The 16,660-nt window shown below is 34.9% G+C and overlaps 1 protein-coding gene across 6 annotated transcripts in view; it reads right to left on the bottom strand.

Moving 5' to 3' along the window:
- ERBIN (erbb2 interacting protein) overlaps positions 1-16,660 on the bottom strand; it is a 114,150-nt gene that overhangs the window by 21,003 nt on the left and 76,487 nt on the right. For 4 of the 6 annotated variants that reach the window (XM_017811147.1, XM_017811150.1, XM_017811148.1 and 1 more), the window contains 12 exons: positions 16,361-16,417; positions 12,238-12,301; positions 10,459-10,533; positions 9,062-9,206; positions 8,501-8,573; positions 7,368-7,497; positions 6,917-7,032; positions 5,829-5,898; positions 4,731-4,830; positions 3,376-3,497; positions 2,611-2,781; positions 1,624-1,806 (listed from right to left, as the gene is read on the bottom strand). In XM_017811147.1, coding sequence (XP_017666636.1) covers positions 1,624-1,806; positions 2,611-2,781; positions 3,376-3,497; positions 4,731-4,830; positions 5,829-5,898; positions 6,917-7,032; positions 7,368-7,497; positions 8,501-8,573; positions 9,062-9,206; positions 10,459-10,533; positions 12,238-12,301; positions 16,361-16,417 — 1,306 coding nt within the window. The remainder of the gene's footprint in view (positions 1-1,623; positions 1,807-2,610; positions 2,782-3,375; positions 3,498-4,730; positions 4,831-5,828; positions 5,899-6,916; positions 7,033-7,367; positions 7,498-8,500; positions 8,574-9,061; positions 9,207-10,458; positions 10,534-12,237; positions 12,302-16,360; positions 16,418-16,660) is intronic. The other 2 variants (XM_017811152.1, XM_017811153.1) reach the window with 1 other exon arrangement.

The following is a 16,660-nucleotide window of genomic DNA, read 5'->3' as shown; positions in this document are numbered from 1 at the left end:
AAGAAGATCTCAAACTGAAACATCTATAGAGTAGTGTGACCAAAACAATTTTAGGAATGAAGAGCTATGCTGTCAGAAAAGACAATGAGCTTGACTTGCCTAGTATTGCAAAAAAAAGAGCAAGGGTAGCTCGCTGGGGGTAAACTCCAAAAGGAAAAGAAGTTATTTAACTTCAAGAACAACAGCAGAGGAATAAAGCAATGCTGAATACATTTAAGCTAGAAATCATTAGTTCTGAAACATAAGATGGAGCTCAGTACACTTATGAAAGAGATTAACAGACAAAGCTGCCACAAAAGCAGCCATGCAACTGGTTCCGTACCCTACTGCCAGCCCTATATTTGATCATCTTCAAAAAACAATTGTTTCCAGTAACATTTTGAAGAAAAGCCCCAGCAAACCTTCTTTCCCTAAAGTGGTAATTTCTTTTTAGTAAACATGCTTCCTACTACAAATGCTACAAAATCCATGTTGCAAATTCCAGTCTGCCAATATTCACTTTATTTCTTACTGTTTTATAACACTTAATGCATGGAATCTACTGGAGCACCACCTTCCCATGATACTAATTACATGGCCAGTTCTTGGGACTGCAGGACAAACCTGACTGCGAGGTAGCAAACAAGCTATGGTAGTCTTCATTAAAAATAAAAACTAAAAATCCATCTGCTTTTATCTGCAGTCGGAACAACCAACCCTTCACTGCATCTACCACATTGCCCTTCCTCTTGGATGTGACATGCAAGTGTATTCAATGTTGAAATGGGAAACTTCCACCCATGCAAAGTTTAGATTCTGCAACAGAGTTACCAGCAGGTTAGTACGGGGAAGTAAGGAATTCACTATCCCAGCCTCATTTACTTAGTGGCATACCGTCATCTACAAAGAATTGCTGTCACTATCATTAGACAAACACCCTGATCTTCTGAAATTATGTTTTTAAATTAAAGAAAAATGTCAAAGCCAGTACTTTCAGAAAGTAAATAGAAGCAGGAACGTGCTAGTGCGGAAGTAGCCAGCAACAGCCACAACTGCCTGTCACCAGGTCTCTTCAGCAAAACTATGATACATGTGTGTTCCGATGCTTACACAATACAGGCAAAAACCTATTCTGCTTGTGAAACTATGAAAAAGTATTTTACAGGCTGGGAACTGATTAAATGACAAGTTCCAAAATTTGTCATCACTCTCAAATTTTCTAAATAAATGAATACACTGTGTTTGTGAGAGAGATGTACAGAGTTCCTAAGTTTAAAATCTCTCACTATAAGAAGTAAATACATTCCAAGTAATATTTTTGTCAGCTCACTAATAAACACAGAGGAATAAATATTTTTAAACCCACATTCCACATTTCATTTGAAATGCATGCGCCTTGTCATTTGGATATACAAGGTCTTTTATTGCTCCCACTAATTGGATATTTTCTCTTTTCAGTGACAATTAAAACTGATTATTTAATGAAGTACTGACAATCAAGCAATAACTGAAGAATTCTATCAAAGTATGTCTTTTCACAGTTCAGATCAACCCTTAATTCAGTTTACTTTCTTTTTCTTTAAATGCATGTATCTTTCATTATGAACTTTTTTGAATGCTATAATGCTCATTGCAATGCCATACCTGAAGCATGTCTTCATGGTTGACAATGATTTTCGTATTCTGCAAGGTTTTAACAAGTGCAGTTATCTGTGAATTTGCAGTGCTGTGCTCAGTTTCTGGTTCACTAGGCTTCTGCACAGAGCTTCCTGCTGAATATTGTTTTCTCTCATCTACTTTGTTCTTTATTGAACCGATTTCTGAAGTCTACAGAATTAAGAACATTAGCAGAAAAAATAACCTGAAAGGTTTTCAATAACATACGATATTTAGAGTCAACATTATGTATTTTGGGAAAATATGGAAAATATCAAAAAAATCTGAGCTCTGAAATTATACAGTATGGAATGCACCAGGTATGAAATGCTGAGAAATCTCCACAGACTACCAAGGCAGTCTCCACAGACTACCCTACCCTTTGTCAATCAGTTTGACTCTTCTCCTTACTTTTGTCCATTTGTACCATTAAATTTCCAGTTAAACAAAAAAAAACCAAATGGCCAATATCTACAATGATTCTATGTCAGCACCAAACAGTAGTCCTATCACCTATCACACTGCATCAGCCTGCTACAGACTCCTGACACCTTTCCCAGCTTGCTCATATTGCCTTCCCAACTTATCGTATAAAACCTTCAGTCATGAGAGCAGCAGCAAGATCCTTAGAGATTATCCCAAATTTCACTGTGAAGTCTATCAGATAAAAGAGGATCAGAGAAAGACAAAGATGCCATTCCTCCAGAAACTGAAGAAGTCAGCTCCTTAACATACCCACAGTTTGTATTTGCCTGAGAATCAAGTCGCTTTCCTTGTTCTTAGTGTAGGAGGAAAATTGCTACTACACACCAGATGTTTATTACAGACTTCCTTGGGTGGAAAGAGGTAAATTGTGTTCTGTAATCTGACAATTTTTCTTGCTAAAGCATTAGAGGGGAGGGAGAAGAGGATTAAAAAGAGCCAATAAGATCTTTGGAAGTTCTTGCAAAACCAGAAAATAGTATTGTATCTAACCTTTACTCCCACATCTTTTACAGAAACTGTCTGGCCTTCTCGTTTTGACTCCTTGGCAATATCTTCTGTAGATTCTTCATCCTTTAGTCTGTGTACAATTGTCTGGACTGTTTTTACCATATTCTTCAGTTCATCAGGATATGGAGTTGGGTATCTCTTCAGATTGCCCTCCTGTGTAACAAAAGGCAATAATGTTCTACATTTAATTAAATGCTGTAACAAAAACATAAACTTTAAAACAAATAATTACTAGGATGAACCACCGAACAATCCAGGATCTCCACTTCACTATTCAAGTCTACCTGCATTGATGCAGACTTTGGCTTATAAAACCCAGGAAGATTATGAATTACTTTCACTACTCCTCCCCCCAGTGTGTCCACTGATTGCAAGCAAGGATTATGACAGTAATTCACTTAAAAAAAAAAAATCAGGATTAATCACTGTCTCCCCACTATTGTTCTCCACAGCACCTCAATCAGGTAGCCTCCCAGTTCAGCCATACATTGGCAGAGATCAGCTGAGAGCTCTTCCCTTGTGCCCTGCTTAAAATGATCTGTCCAAGAAACACTCAAACTAAAAGCAAACAAAAAAAAATCCAGACTATGATGTTTCATCCTGCTAGGTACTCTTAACTAATAAATAAATATTTGATTTATTCAGCAGAGTGAAACTCACAGATAAAGTAAGGAAAAGGATGAGATTAAGGGGTGGAAGTAAGAGGGAGGGAAGCAACAAGTACTCAAAAATAAATTTAATACTAACCCGGGGTGGTGCCTCTCTCTCATCTTTGTCTTCATCACACTCAAATGCCACCTGAGCACGCTGTTTCCGCTGTTCCTCCCACAGAGATGGATTGAAACTTTCATTATCAGACATGAACATAACTAAAAAAAAAAAAAAACAAACAAAGAAGCTCTTATAAGAATAGGATATACTATGCAAAATAAAAAAATAGTCCTTTCTCTTGGATGGATTGGTGTGCTTTTGTATGTATTCTTTAAAGAGCAGCAGCACCATTAATTGAAGACTAACTGCACTGCCACTGCTTTATGAACTGGGCTGTACTTTTACAGTAGTGAAATCCCTATCTGAAAAAAAAAATCATATACCCAGCTGCATACTAGTCTTAACACACTTTCAGAACTCTGCTGAGAAGTATTTTTATTCTATATACAAATATGAAATTATGTGTATATATCTAAAAATCTCAATTATACTTGTATAGATTTATATAGCCTAACTTCAGTGAATTGGTCTCATTAAGCACATGTAAGAACATTCACTTGATTTCATTAGATGAAAATTTAAAAATGAACAGTAAGAATGACTTAGTGACAAAAATCTGCATTATTACTAACCCTGAAAAAAAAAAAATCTAAGAATCTAAGACTTAAGGTAAAGGCAAGATTTTGCAGAAGTTATATTATACAACTGCCAGAGGCTTTACAAACAAGCCTCTTGCTTGCTTAATTTTACAAGAGATTAAAAAAATCTTTTAGGTACCTACTGCCTCTTACTCTAGCATGTCTCTGTGTTACATCAGCCATGTTCCACTAATGCATGCAAAAAGTCTAATAAATCTGCCACTACCACCCCGGCACATGTATATCCTTCAATAGCAATACTAAGACTGTTCATATTAATAATTTTATATCTGAAATAGAAAAATACTTAATTTTAGGGCTCTGTAAGTGCAATGGAATATTAGTTATTCTTCATTTATAGGGCAAAGTTGCAATTTTAATACATCTGAAAATATTCTAATAGACTTCATTATCACTAAAGCTTCCTGACCAAAAAAAAAAAACAAACAAGCTGATAGAGAATTTTACAAAAATTGAATTTTTAAATTTTGAAAAACTGTCTAGTGAACTTTAAACCTTCCATTTGGAATAACAACCTCAGAGGCAGGTATTCTGTCAGCTTAAGCCAAACAAGCAGCCCTTGTCTACAGAAAGAAACACTGGCACCTGAGGAAAAAAAAGTTCAAACAGAGTGAATGCCTTCAGGAAAAATCTTGATCTTCACTGAATCTCAAAATTTATAATTCCCACATTCTATTACAGGTATTGCACGTGCATTAGAAGGCACTAAGAGGGTATTTCTGAAATCCTTACCATCCTCAGTCCTTGGTTGCTGAGGGAACATGTAATTAGTAAGCACTGTTTTCTGTGTGTCAGGGTCAGCTTCTTTTTGAAGAGGGATAAGTGGTTTAGACTAGAAAGTAAAGGAAAGAAGGATATATTACAAGAATATATACAAAAAATTAAATATGATCTGCATATCACAGAGCATGCCTGTGCCATGACTTTGAAGACTGCTCTGCCTTGTATTAAACTTTTTCTCCTCTGAATAATTTTCACCAAATGAAGCTATTAACCTGTCTGTCTTTGACTGATGACTGGCTTTGACTGAGGACTGAAACTCAGCAACAGCTTGAGAGAAAAGTAAGTACACACTGGATATTCAAAAAGTAACCTAGTTTCCTGTTGGGATTTACTAATATCCCAAAGCAGGCTGATCTGGAATGCACAGATATATTTGGCCATTTAAACCTGCAGACAATTCATATAAAAACAAAAATTTTGTACTTGTTTTTTCATACTAATACTAGATGGAACATCCTCCATGCCCTACAGAAAAGGGCAGAGGATTCCTGAAATTACTATGTTAGTAAAAGTGCACATCTGAGGCTTGCAAATTTCTGACAGCCCTGTACACCTTGGCGCCATTCAGAAAATCAGCACAGCACACAGGGCTTTAACATAAAGGAAGAATACAAGCTACAAGTGCATGAGTTACTGCTCAGTAGCCTGAAACTTGGACAGTCACGCTGTTCAAAGGTGTGGCAAGAAACCTAGCTCAATAAAGACATGCTGAATTTACCTGCTGGTATAGCTGTGAAAGCACCAGCATGTACATGTTCAAGTACAAGCTTATCATCACTAACTCCTCTGTGTAAACAGGCCTGAATTGAGAAAAACACTGCTAAATTGCGTTTCCTCACAGCACAGCGCTTTGCCAAAAGTATGAGTATCCAGAGACAGGTAGGCTCAGTGTTGTTTACTTTAGGAGAACCGACACACTTATGTCAGGATAGTATTGATCCACATACACAGTACTAGGTCTCATTATTTAACAGATGGCTCTGTGCTTGTCAATTCCATTAGGAATGAAGTCAACAATCATCTATTTTTAATTTAAAAAAATTTTACCTGATTGTCTGATAGCCACATAGCAGTGAGCTGTTGCAGTTTTGTAAAGGTAAATGGTAAATTCTTCAGTCTGTAAATTACAACCAGAATTTATGTAAGTACATTTAGCCATACTGTTAAGACTGCTAAACAATCCTGCATCAGCTTGCAAAATGTTTTAAAAGGACATTTACATATAAAGTTAAATTATTAACTATTGAGAGTTGAAAGGCTACAGCATGTAGTTTAGATTCAAAGCTATAACTGAAATTAAAAAAATCCCAAGCAAATGAGAAAAACTTATTTCTACCCAGTTTAGCAAAAAAAGCAGCTTTTTTTTAGCTTAAAAAAAGAGAAGTGACATTGTAACTTGAATTTAACTCAGCTGAGTGTCTTGAATACAATTTTGAAGACATTTAATGTGAATTAATAAATCTGAATCCTCAGCATTTTATCTGCCAATATTCATGCATGCCAATGAAGGAAAAAAGTACTACACCTGAAAATAAGTTTTTCTCCAAGGCACATGTGTTGGGAAGGGGCTGCCCTGGATAATGGAAGCTCTGGCATTAATGGATAATCAAGCTCCATATGGAGTACAAAGAAGCTGGATTGACAGAACAGGTGCGAGAGCTCCGTGAGATTTCTCTCTTCCAGTATATTTCAATTCTATAAACTAGCAATTCCCTGAAGCTAAACATTTTGTCCATTTTTAATGATCAGCTCTAATAAAACACAACTCTTTTCCCTCTTCCCCAGAACAGCAAAGTGTCTGACGCTATACTGTGATACTGTTGGGTGTTCCATTTGCAATAGAGAAAGCTAGTGAATTTTAAGAATCAAAAGCTTTATGAAAATAACCAAACTAATTCCCCAGAAAAACATATGCTAACAATCAGGAATGTGTTGAATCTGCACTTCAATGTGTGTGCCAAGTCATTAAATAAAGACAGCTTAATACCATGGAACTGCAAGATCCAGAATACAACAATAATACATTAAATATCTAAGCTGTGTGTGAGTTAAGGAAAGACAGAATAATGTACTTGTAACAATCCCTCTACATTGCATTTTATACAAATTCTACTTGAATAAAAGCATTCACAAACCTATTATCACTCAAATTGATGACTTTTAATTTCTGCATATCACCCATTTCTTCAGGGAGAAATTCAAGCTTATTAGAATGCAGAAACAACACTGTTACATGCTTCCAGTTTCCAATCTGAAAAAAAAAACCACAAAGAATTAATTCCTCTTCATAATACAAATATGCAAATTTTATTGTTTTAAAACAATTAGTTTTAAAGCTATTTGGGCTGTGAAGTATAATTAATTTATTCTTTACGCTTCTTCAATACTCAAGCAATGAATTTCTACTTGTTTAAAAAACAGAATCAGAATTTCATTACTTGAAAACTTGTACATTTGTATACATCCTCTTTTAATAACATGCACAAAGAAAAACCTATTTTAACTTGTTTTTCACAAGTTGTACAGACTATATAGTGTAAAATACATTAATATAGTCATTTTACAGTTTTGTAATTACATACATACCTCTGATGGCAGCTGTGTTAAAAAGTTATGATCTGCAGCAAAAGTTCTTATATTAGAGAGCTGCCCAACAGATGAAGGCAATGTTTCAATCTCATTGAAACTACAGTCCAGTTCTTCTACTGATATTAACCTAAAAAAAAAAAAATTACTCCTCTATACAGATTAATTAAACCAATATTAATTGAATACTTAAAATTTACAGAAGTGAACATCACTATTAATTATTAATCTCGAACATAGTTAAAATAAACCCGAGGGAGTTAAAATCCAAGAAAAATTCTTTACGGATTGCCTAAAATGTATTTTGGGGTAGTTTTTTTTGTTTGTTGATTGATTGTGGGTTTTTTTAAAATCTCCTTTACACTGTCCTCAAAAGAGACCATTCAATGAAAACAGGGAGGTCAATAACATCAAATGTTTGTGTTCTACATGACAGCATTCTGGTTAAGGCACTGAAACATTCAGAATGGGACAGACCATAGTCAAATTGGAGTTGAGTGCAGTTTCTGAACAAGCAAAGAATTTCAAGAGTTAGAGACAGTGAACCTAATAATCTGGCAGTGATGCAATATTTTGTAAACTCTGGCAACAAAACCTACATTAATTATAATAGATGAAAAGAAATTGGAACAAACTGTACATTTGTACAGCACTTAATTCTGAACCAATTATTTCTGTCATTATTTGCAAGTTTTTAATTTAATTTCTGAACACCAAAATATATATTAAAAAGAAACCCTGCTGACTAACAGGTGAAAATGCTCCTGTGTGTTCAGATTTACTTTTCACAAGATTTTTGACAGTAGTTCAATCATTTGCAATATCTACCACAACCATGTTACTGTCAAAAAACAGTTTCAGGCAGCCAACTGCCTCTTGTACTCTTTCACATTCAATTTTTCTTTTATAGATTGGTGGCTGCATTACATGAGGAGCATATGTCTTTTGGTATTAAATAATAGAACATACATGCTACAAAGTAGATCTAAGACATGAAAGCACTTGCCTTCAATTTTATTAAGACATAATAGGTAGAAGAAATTAAATCAAGTAGTTATAGAAAAACAGGAGCCACTGTTACAGAAAAGTGTTCAGAAAGGCAATTCAAATTTTTATTTTGGTGAAATACCTACCCTCCTATGGAGTCTGGCAAATAAATCAACTGGTTTTCATCAATTTTAAGTGTTGTCACCTTCTTCAGGGAACCTGTTATAATAGGAACAAGTAAATAAAAAAGGACATTTGAGTTCATTAAGCTGAGTTTTAATTATTACTTAATGAGGGAAAAAAACACACTATGGCCAAGCAACCACATCTTCTCTATTCCCTGGCATGCCTATACTGTTGTATTCCTAAGGAAACAAGTAGATGAGCTTACAGAACTAGTTTGCCACTTTACAATGTGTTGGCCATTGGAGTGTGTGGGGAAGGAGGGGTGAGGGCTGGCAAGGAGGAAAAAATACTGGTTTTCTTCTGATACAGACAGCAGTTTCTCATCCCTTTACAAACTACTGTATAAAGTCAAGAATGCTCCAAAACAATTATAAGCTATTATTCAGCCACACAGTAGAGCTTGATCAAAAACTGGCACTTTTCATCATTTGAAACAGTTCTAAACCGTCATTTTTCTAGTCTCAAGTGTTCTGTTCTGAACTATAGGCTTTTAAGAACATGAATTAACTGAAAATACAAACCAATAGACTCTGGCAGTTGCTGAAGTGAATTACTGGATAACAGCAGGTCTTGCAGGCTTTCACAACCTGAAATACCTTCTTCAACTACTTCAATGTTGTTTTTAGAAACATCCAAGTAGGTCAATTGTTTCAAAGTGCCTATGAACTAAAACAAGAGAAAATAATGCATTCTACAAAGCGCACATTCAAAACAAAAAATCCAGCAGTTCTGACAAACTGTCTCTACTGCCTGAGGAAAAAACTTATAGTGCTGAAATACGTTTTTATGCAAAATATCCAAGATTTATAATGAAGTAGTTTGTGCAGATAAACACAACTGTTTTTACACACACATCACAGTAACACTGCATGTCCATAACGTGAATCGAGTAACTGAAGCTTTAGAACAGATTTCAGAGACAGATAATGTAAAGACATCATTATGCTCCAGTAAAGACTCTTAGTGCTTATTTGTCTTTTGTGTAAAACCGCATCCGACTTAACCTCAAAACCAAAAATGATGAATCCCTAATTGTACTAAACTGAAAGAAACAAGTCAAAATATCAACTTGTTTGAGATTCCATATGAACCAAGCATAAGCTTGAAGATCCAGGTATACTACTCTACTAAAATATTCATGGAGAAGATGAAATCACTTTCAGAAATACAGTTTCATTTTACCATAAAATACACATATTCACTTTGTATTCTACAATCAAAGCACTCAACTCTTCAAGAATGAGTTAGCTGAAGTAAGGAAAAACAACAGAGAAGACTACTGATCAGGCAACAAGGCTGCACATCTCAAGACTGCTGGTGATTTTAAGGTTGAAAACAATCCTTTTTCAAATACTCATTTCCCAGTTGACTACACATAAGCAAAGGTTATCAAGTACTGTAATGATAGGTCAGCCTGAACCACATGTAATCCTGAGAGACATTCCAAACCCAGACAAAGTCAACAGAACATTTTCTCAGGAACTGGCAATGCTCCCTGTTTACATGGCACCAAAATTGGCACTGCTTGCTTTAAACGCGTGACCATTAAAAATTCACTCAACATATTTATCATGTTTATCATGTAAATTCCTGATTGCTAACACCAAATAATCCCTTTTTGGAAGGACCAGTCAACCCTAAATTTGATCTAAGATTTTTACCCTTTTCCTTAACTGGAACATAATTTTAGATGAGAAGTATGTAACTTTCAATGAATTTTTTAAAAAAAGCCACAAACCCAGCCCTCATAATCAGTTATAATTTCTAAGTGGACTAGTTAAGCATTTAAGTGTCATTTTGCCTTTTTGCTTTAAGTAACATTAGAACTGCATAGCAACTTCAACATACATGATCACTGACAAAGCAAATACCACTGTAATTTGAAATAGTAAATATTTAACATAGTAAAAGAACTTACCCCTGGAATAAGTGTTAGTCTATTACCATCCATCCAAAATTCCTTTAACCCACTCAGTTGTTCAAGTACTTCAGGCTGTAAAGAAAAGTAATTTTTAAAAAAAACTTACCAAAAAAATTGTGAACAGCAAAAACAACTCCAATAATTCATCTCTTGAAAGTTTAATAATGTCTTACTATTGCTGTTATACACATTTTTTTCAGTGGGTCAAAGCAAACCCAGATAATTCACTTTTAAAATGCAAATACATATCAGATATACAAAAAACCTCTTAAGAACTTTATCATAGCACTAAATAATCTTTACAGAAAGGGTTTATGTTGTGGGGGTTTTCTCCTTTTTTTCTTTTTTCTCTTTTTTTTCCTCTTTTTTGCCTCTATTTTTCTCTTTTTGTCAGAAAGTATTATTTTTCAATAGAGACAAGAATAAGTACATATTATGTGTATAATTTCTTCCTTCATGGAGGAGGTCTAAAAACCCTTAAGTTCCACTAACTCAGAAAACCTGTTTTTCAAAAATCCCAGTGATTTTTTCATGTGGGAAAAATGGAAACAATTTTGATTTTTCTATCAAAAAAGGGTACATCTCCATGATGCAAGCAAAACACTCCATTCACAAAGTGAAGTGCAGGATTGTGTTTCCATTACAACTGCACCAGGTTCAGCTAAATGCTAACTACATTTTTTTATATGGTAAGTATACGGGATTCCTGCATAAATTGCAATCTTGACTCCTAATAACTCATTTTTCAAGAGAAATGCCTCACTAAAGACTACCATTCAGAGAGATGCTTATCCAAAACAACCCTAATGATTAGTTAAAACAGAAAAGGCCACTGCTGAATCACAGTAACCAACAACCTTTTTGTGCTTTTACTGTAAGATCTTAGTGAAGTAAGTTACCAATAGTTGGCTCTTGTAACTAAAAGGCTGGCGGAGACAAAGCCAACAGCCAAAAATGTAGCCAAACGGGTAACTTTACAGCTTATGCTTAGTTCCTGGCTGTTATGGCTTAATGTGGGCCTGAACACCCTGTGACGAGAATATGGCAGTAATGGTAATGGCTACAAGTATAACAATACTAATGAACAACTCCTTAAATACAGTGCCCTATCTGCCGGACCACACCACTAGGCAAGTGTTCAGCTTTGCATGTTCTACTACTGGCCCACAAAGGCTTGACTGTATTGTATTACAGGTCAGCACATTTCACAATACTTCTATTTCGATTTCTTTACCCAGGGAAGCAGAAGCAGATATTAAGTAACTCTAAATACAAGATATACCTGTCTGTGAGATCAAGAATGGGAAAAAAGTCATTGCACGCTGAAAGAAAAATCTAAGCACCTCAACTGTAAATCCTGCTTTGAACAATATTCAAACTTAAAATTAATACAGTGTCTCTTGGGTCTAAATAGTCTGTGCACAATAATAAAAATGGGTTATGCACAGAACTTGTAACATTAAATACATGATAACCAGTAAGTGTCTAGAACTCATTATAAGGCAAACAATTCTGTTTATAATTCACATATTACTATTAATTATTTATCAGTACAGTAACCACACTATATGACGGACTCTTATTTTAAAATGGAAATATGTATTCATACTTACAATTTTATAACAGGCTACATAGAGTAGCATAAGGTATACATAATACTTGCTCAGTAGCAGAATTCTTAAGTTGATGTTTACATTTTCGTATTTATTAAAAACAGATCAAAGGACAAAGAGATTTATAAAAGATGCAAAGCTCTGTTACTAACGAAAAACTCACCACTTCTGTGAATTCATTACTTCCTAAGTCCAGTCTCTCCAACTGAGTCAGTCTGGACATGGTTCTGCAGAGGAAGGGAATTAAAAAAGAATTACATCTAAGAAAATATCAGTTACATCAAGTCTTCCAGTATTCAGAAAAATGTATTATTTTAATCAGTATTACATAGTGATGTTTTTTTAAACTGGAATGATACATGAATAAGGTAAATTTTTCACACACTATTCAACCAGACACATACTAATGATTGTGGAAACTGTTGATTGTCACACAAAGAGTGCACTGCAACTCACCCACAGATCAGTTTACAACAACTAAAGACCAGTAGAGTAATTTTTATGACAAAGAGTAACACAGTGAAGCATCTCTTTTGAGTGGTTCAGCTTTTCACCTTCAGTCTCAATAGGTCCTTTCAGCAGCCAAAGGCTGGTTAACGATATGTTTTCCTCTCAAAGAAAGACTACTGCGTAATGATTAGTTAAAACATAAAAGGCCACTATTGAATCACAGTAACCAACAACACCCTTCTCCCTCTCCAAGCTGCTGACAGAGTTGCTTCCATGTGATATGGTCTGGAACTCTAATTATTTCTCTTGTCATACATTAAATCAAATTACTAAATTGGATTTTTGTGACACATCAATACTCTTCAAGCTAACTGACAGCAGAGATTAAATCAATGATTGAAATAAAAGTAAAATCCATTATTTCAAGCTGTGTTATGAAACGTTTTTCCTCCATTTAAGCTTATTTTGGAGACCCCCCAGAGATTATCGATCACTGCATGTGGTGGACTACACTGCATACTTCACAGTCAACAGCAGTTCTACCTAGAAGTATTTTCAAAGGGGCTATTAATCCCTCATATGACATTATGTTCCATATTTATTTAATAACAGATTTCCATAGAACAATAATATCTAAAACTTTTACATACACACTACAACTGGGTAAATACCATAGAATCCTGCAAAAATTAAATTAAAGAGCTTCTAAATGGTACAGTCTTTTATATTATCAGAATATATCTATCAACACTAGTACCTATAAGAAACAACTGCATGAGCACGTAATGCTCTATGCAGCTATGCAGAGCTTCAGTTCTTCAAATACAGTAAGCTCTACAGCTGCTCTGAGTACACAGTTCAAAAATATTATATAGAAAAATGCCTTATTTATCAAAACTAAGTTAATGTGATTATTGATACTTCTTATGAAATAATCTCCAAGAAGGAGACTCAACATTAGCCTATAAATTTGATTTTCATTACATTATAATAATTACACTGGGGAAAAACTAGGAATTTAGCATAAGTAGGTTAACACATGACCAAGGGAAAAGTAGAAGCCATTATTTGTACATTTTTTGTATAGAATACACAGCCTTCAAAGGAAAGTCTTTAACTCACATTCCTACTGTCTCAGAGAAGGAAAGAACGAAAACATGAAAAGGCTCCTTCTAGAAGAATTTGGGAAACAGTTTTCCCATTTCCTGAAGCTAATGAACAGGATGAATGCTGTTAGTCAACTGCTAACATTCTTTTCCCAATTCTAACAAAAATTATACAAGTCCCTCTGAAATACTGCATAAACTGAATCTCTCAAAGCTTTATGAGACCATGCCAATATCAACTTTAGTGCCTTATGTTCCTAACAAATTTGAGTCTTACAGAAGCACTGCTGAAGACTCCTTTAAAGTATTTAACACAGCATTCTGCAGCTTTCAAAACTTTATAGACCATGCCATGCAAACCAATGTTATGTAACACTGACAGGATAACAAATTATTGATTTGGGGCCCTTTTTTTCCTTGCCAAAACATCTGTAATCTGGCAAACACATCCACTCAACTATAAAACATACACAAATGTGTTTGCAGGATGAAGGTCTCAGTAATATTCCTCCCTTTCCCCACTGCCAGCAGAATCCACAGCACTTTCAGCTATTCTTTGACTAGTATCTCCTTGATTTTCTGTATTGTTTACAGACCAACTATGCCTTCAGACAAAAGGCAAACAAGGCTTCAAATAATGTTAAGGCAGCAGGAAAATTCCATGTCAAAGGAAGTGGAAACAAGCGTTTACTAAATCACTGAGTTATACCCATTTCTTTCTTTGACACAGCGCTATGTAAGCCCTCCCATGAACTGGAAGTCTCTTTCATAATTGATATTAAACTTGCTGTCAAAACAACCCAACATTAATGGATCTAGTAGTCTAAATTATGTCTCAAATTTTGATGACCCATACAGACAGCTTCACTGAGGTTAACACTATAGCTTACTTCAAGGGGCATACAATTCAAGAGGTGTGTGCGACAGCAAGATTGGGCTCTGAATCACTGTAATTTCACTCCCAAATAACTTCCTTCTTTCTAAAAAGCTTACTCTTTTTATTGACAATTAGGCCACAGAAGCTTAAAAAAATAAAAGATAAACTTACTTTATTTCCACTGGACCATTTTCCCAATTTACCTGCCAGAGAAATGCCTCTAAAATAGTAACAGTTTTACTCTCTTTTCAGTAGAAATATTTTCATCTATCTCATTAGCATTTTAATGCTGCCAGTTTTGTAGTCTCTGCTGTAGATAAGCTCCAAGCAAAATGATGCATTTGGCATAAAGCAAGGTTGATTTAATGTGTTGGCATTAATTACCCATTTTGATTAACATTCTTTCAAGTGCTTCATGTTTTAGTGCCAAAAATTATGTGCGTGTTTTACTCAGCAAGATGACTAGTTTGATTTTGTAGAAATTTATCCCAATACACTTCTCATTACAAATAGGAAAGAATTTGCTGCAAGAATGAAAATATTAAAAAGGTGAAAGTCATAGGAAAACATGAAAAGACAGTGGTATTCTATAGTAAAAATATTAGCATGTATTGCTCCATCTTACTAGACAAAAAAAACTCCTTTGGATTTTATATATATATACACTGTATAAAGGTGTATAACTTGTTCCACTAGAGTACCAGAACAGAATAATAAAGGTGGCAGCTCAGCATGTACTGTTGATCGTTATGTAGGTGAAGCAGAGGACATCTTCATGATAGCTGCTGATTAGTTTTCCAGCAAGGATGAAACTTTGAAAACACTGAAGTCAACAAAAAAAATTCCCAGCAGCTTCAACAGAAAGTGTGTTTGGCTTAACTACATTACAGAATTTGTTTAAAAATCTCTTATCACTAGAAGAGTAAACTACACTTTTAACATTCTGCGTGTAATTCATGCTGTTAGTGTTAATTATGGCAGTTAAGGTCATAGTGATCTTATAAACAAAATCTGTATTAGCTGTAAGCTTTAATTATAGCTACTGTTTCTCAGCTGGGAGTAACTTCATTTACAGAGCTACGGCCTTAAACTACACGCCCTCTAGTTTTTTTCAACTTAAAATTAGTGATAGTATGAAGAGCCAAAGAGGATTGAGAGCATGAATGAGCAGAATGCTTCAGTCTTCGAAGATGTAAATTCATGCTTTCTGATGCTGTACGTGTCATTTCAGATACAAGTTCTGGCATCTTTATATTGCAGACTCTGCCGTATAGTATCCAGGCACGCAAAAAGTGAATCCTAAGAGAACATATTCCTTGGTGATGTTTATGCATATAATTAGCATAGGAAAACTGGCTGTTGTACTTGAAGGGCTGGAAATTCACAATTCAGCCTACTGTATGCAAGTCTCTCCTAGCATATAAGCTGGAGAGAGTGAATATTCAATTGTTAAGTCCTCCTCCACCAAAACTTATTACATCCACCAAAACCAACACCTCTCTAGCAATTTCTGTTGCCAGAGGAAGACCCTTCTTCCAGTACACCACAACAAATTCATGATTCTACAGCTAGTTATTCACATCCTATCTTTGGGATCTGTTTCTCTTTTCATTGACCTTTTATATCTTTGTTAAACTGCACGGAGCTCCAGTCACACCTGGAAAATTCAGAGCATTGCTCTTGTTCACAGAAACAGGAGGAACTGCATCACCATCGGCCTGGGCTTGTTTGATGAAAAAAGTGAGAACCACAAGGCACGGATTAGAAAGATACCAGATTTTACGAGAGAGGTATAATTGGATTTACTGTTAAAGGAAATGCTGTAAGAATTTCTAAAACTATACTATACTTACTTTGGCAATATTTTTAACTGGTTTTCTCTAAGTTCCAGTATCTGAAGTTTAGTTAATCTGTAAAAGAAAGACATAACGAATTATCGTGATAATCTGTATTTTATGACAAAACCAATCAACCAATCTCTGAACTTAATCATACTACTGAATTTAAAAAAATCTACAAGTTTGAAATTTTTTTTCTCTAACATTACACACACATTTTGTGCAAAAATTTGCATGTTATTTGAAATTCATTTATTTGCTGGGGTTTGGTTTTGGTAAAGCAACAAATAAACTAGATCTTGCCAGCTTTTCTGA

Source organism: Lepidothrix coronata, unplaced genomic scaffold (genome assembly GCF_001604755.1).
Source record: "Lepidothrix coronata isolate B3197 unplaced genomic scaffold, Lepidothrix_coronata-1.0 Scaffold31, whole genome shotgun sequence".
NCBI lineage: Eukaryota > Metazoa > Chordata > Aves > Passeriformes > Pipridae > Lepidothrix > Lepidothrix coronata.
Note: the sequence above shows the minus strand (reverse complement) of the source record. Positions and strands in the feature narration are given on the sequence as shown.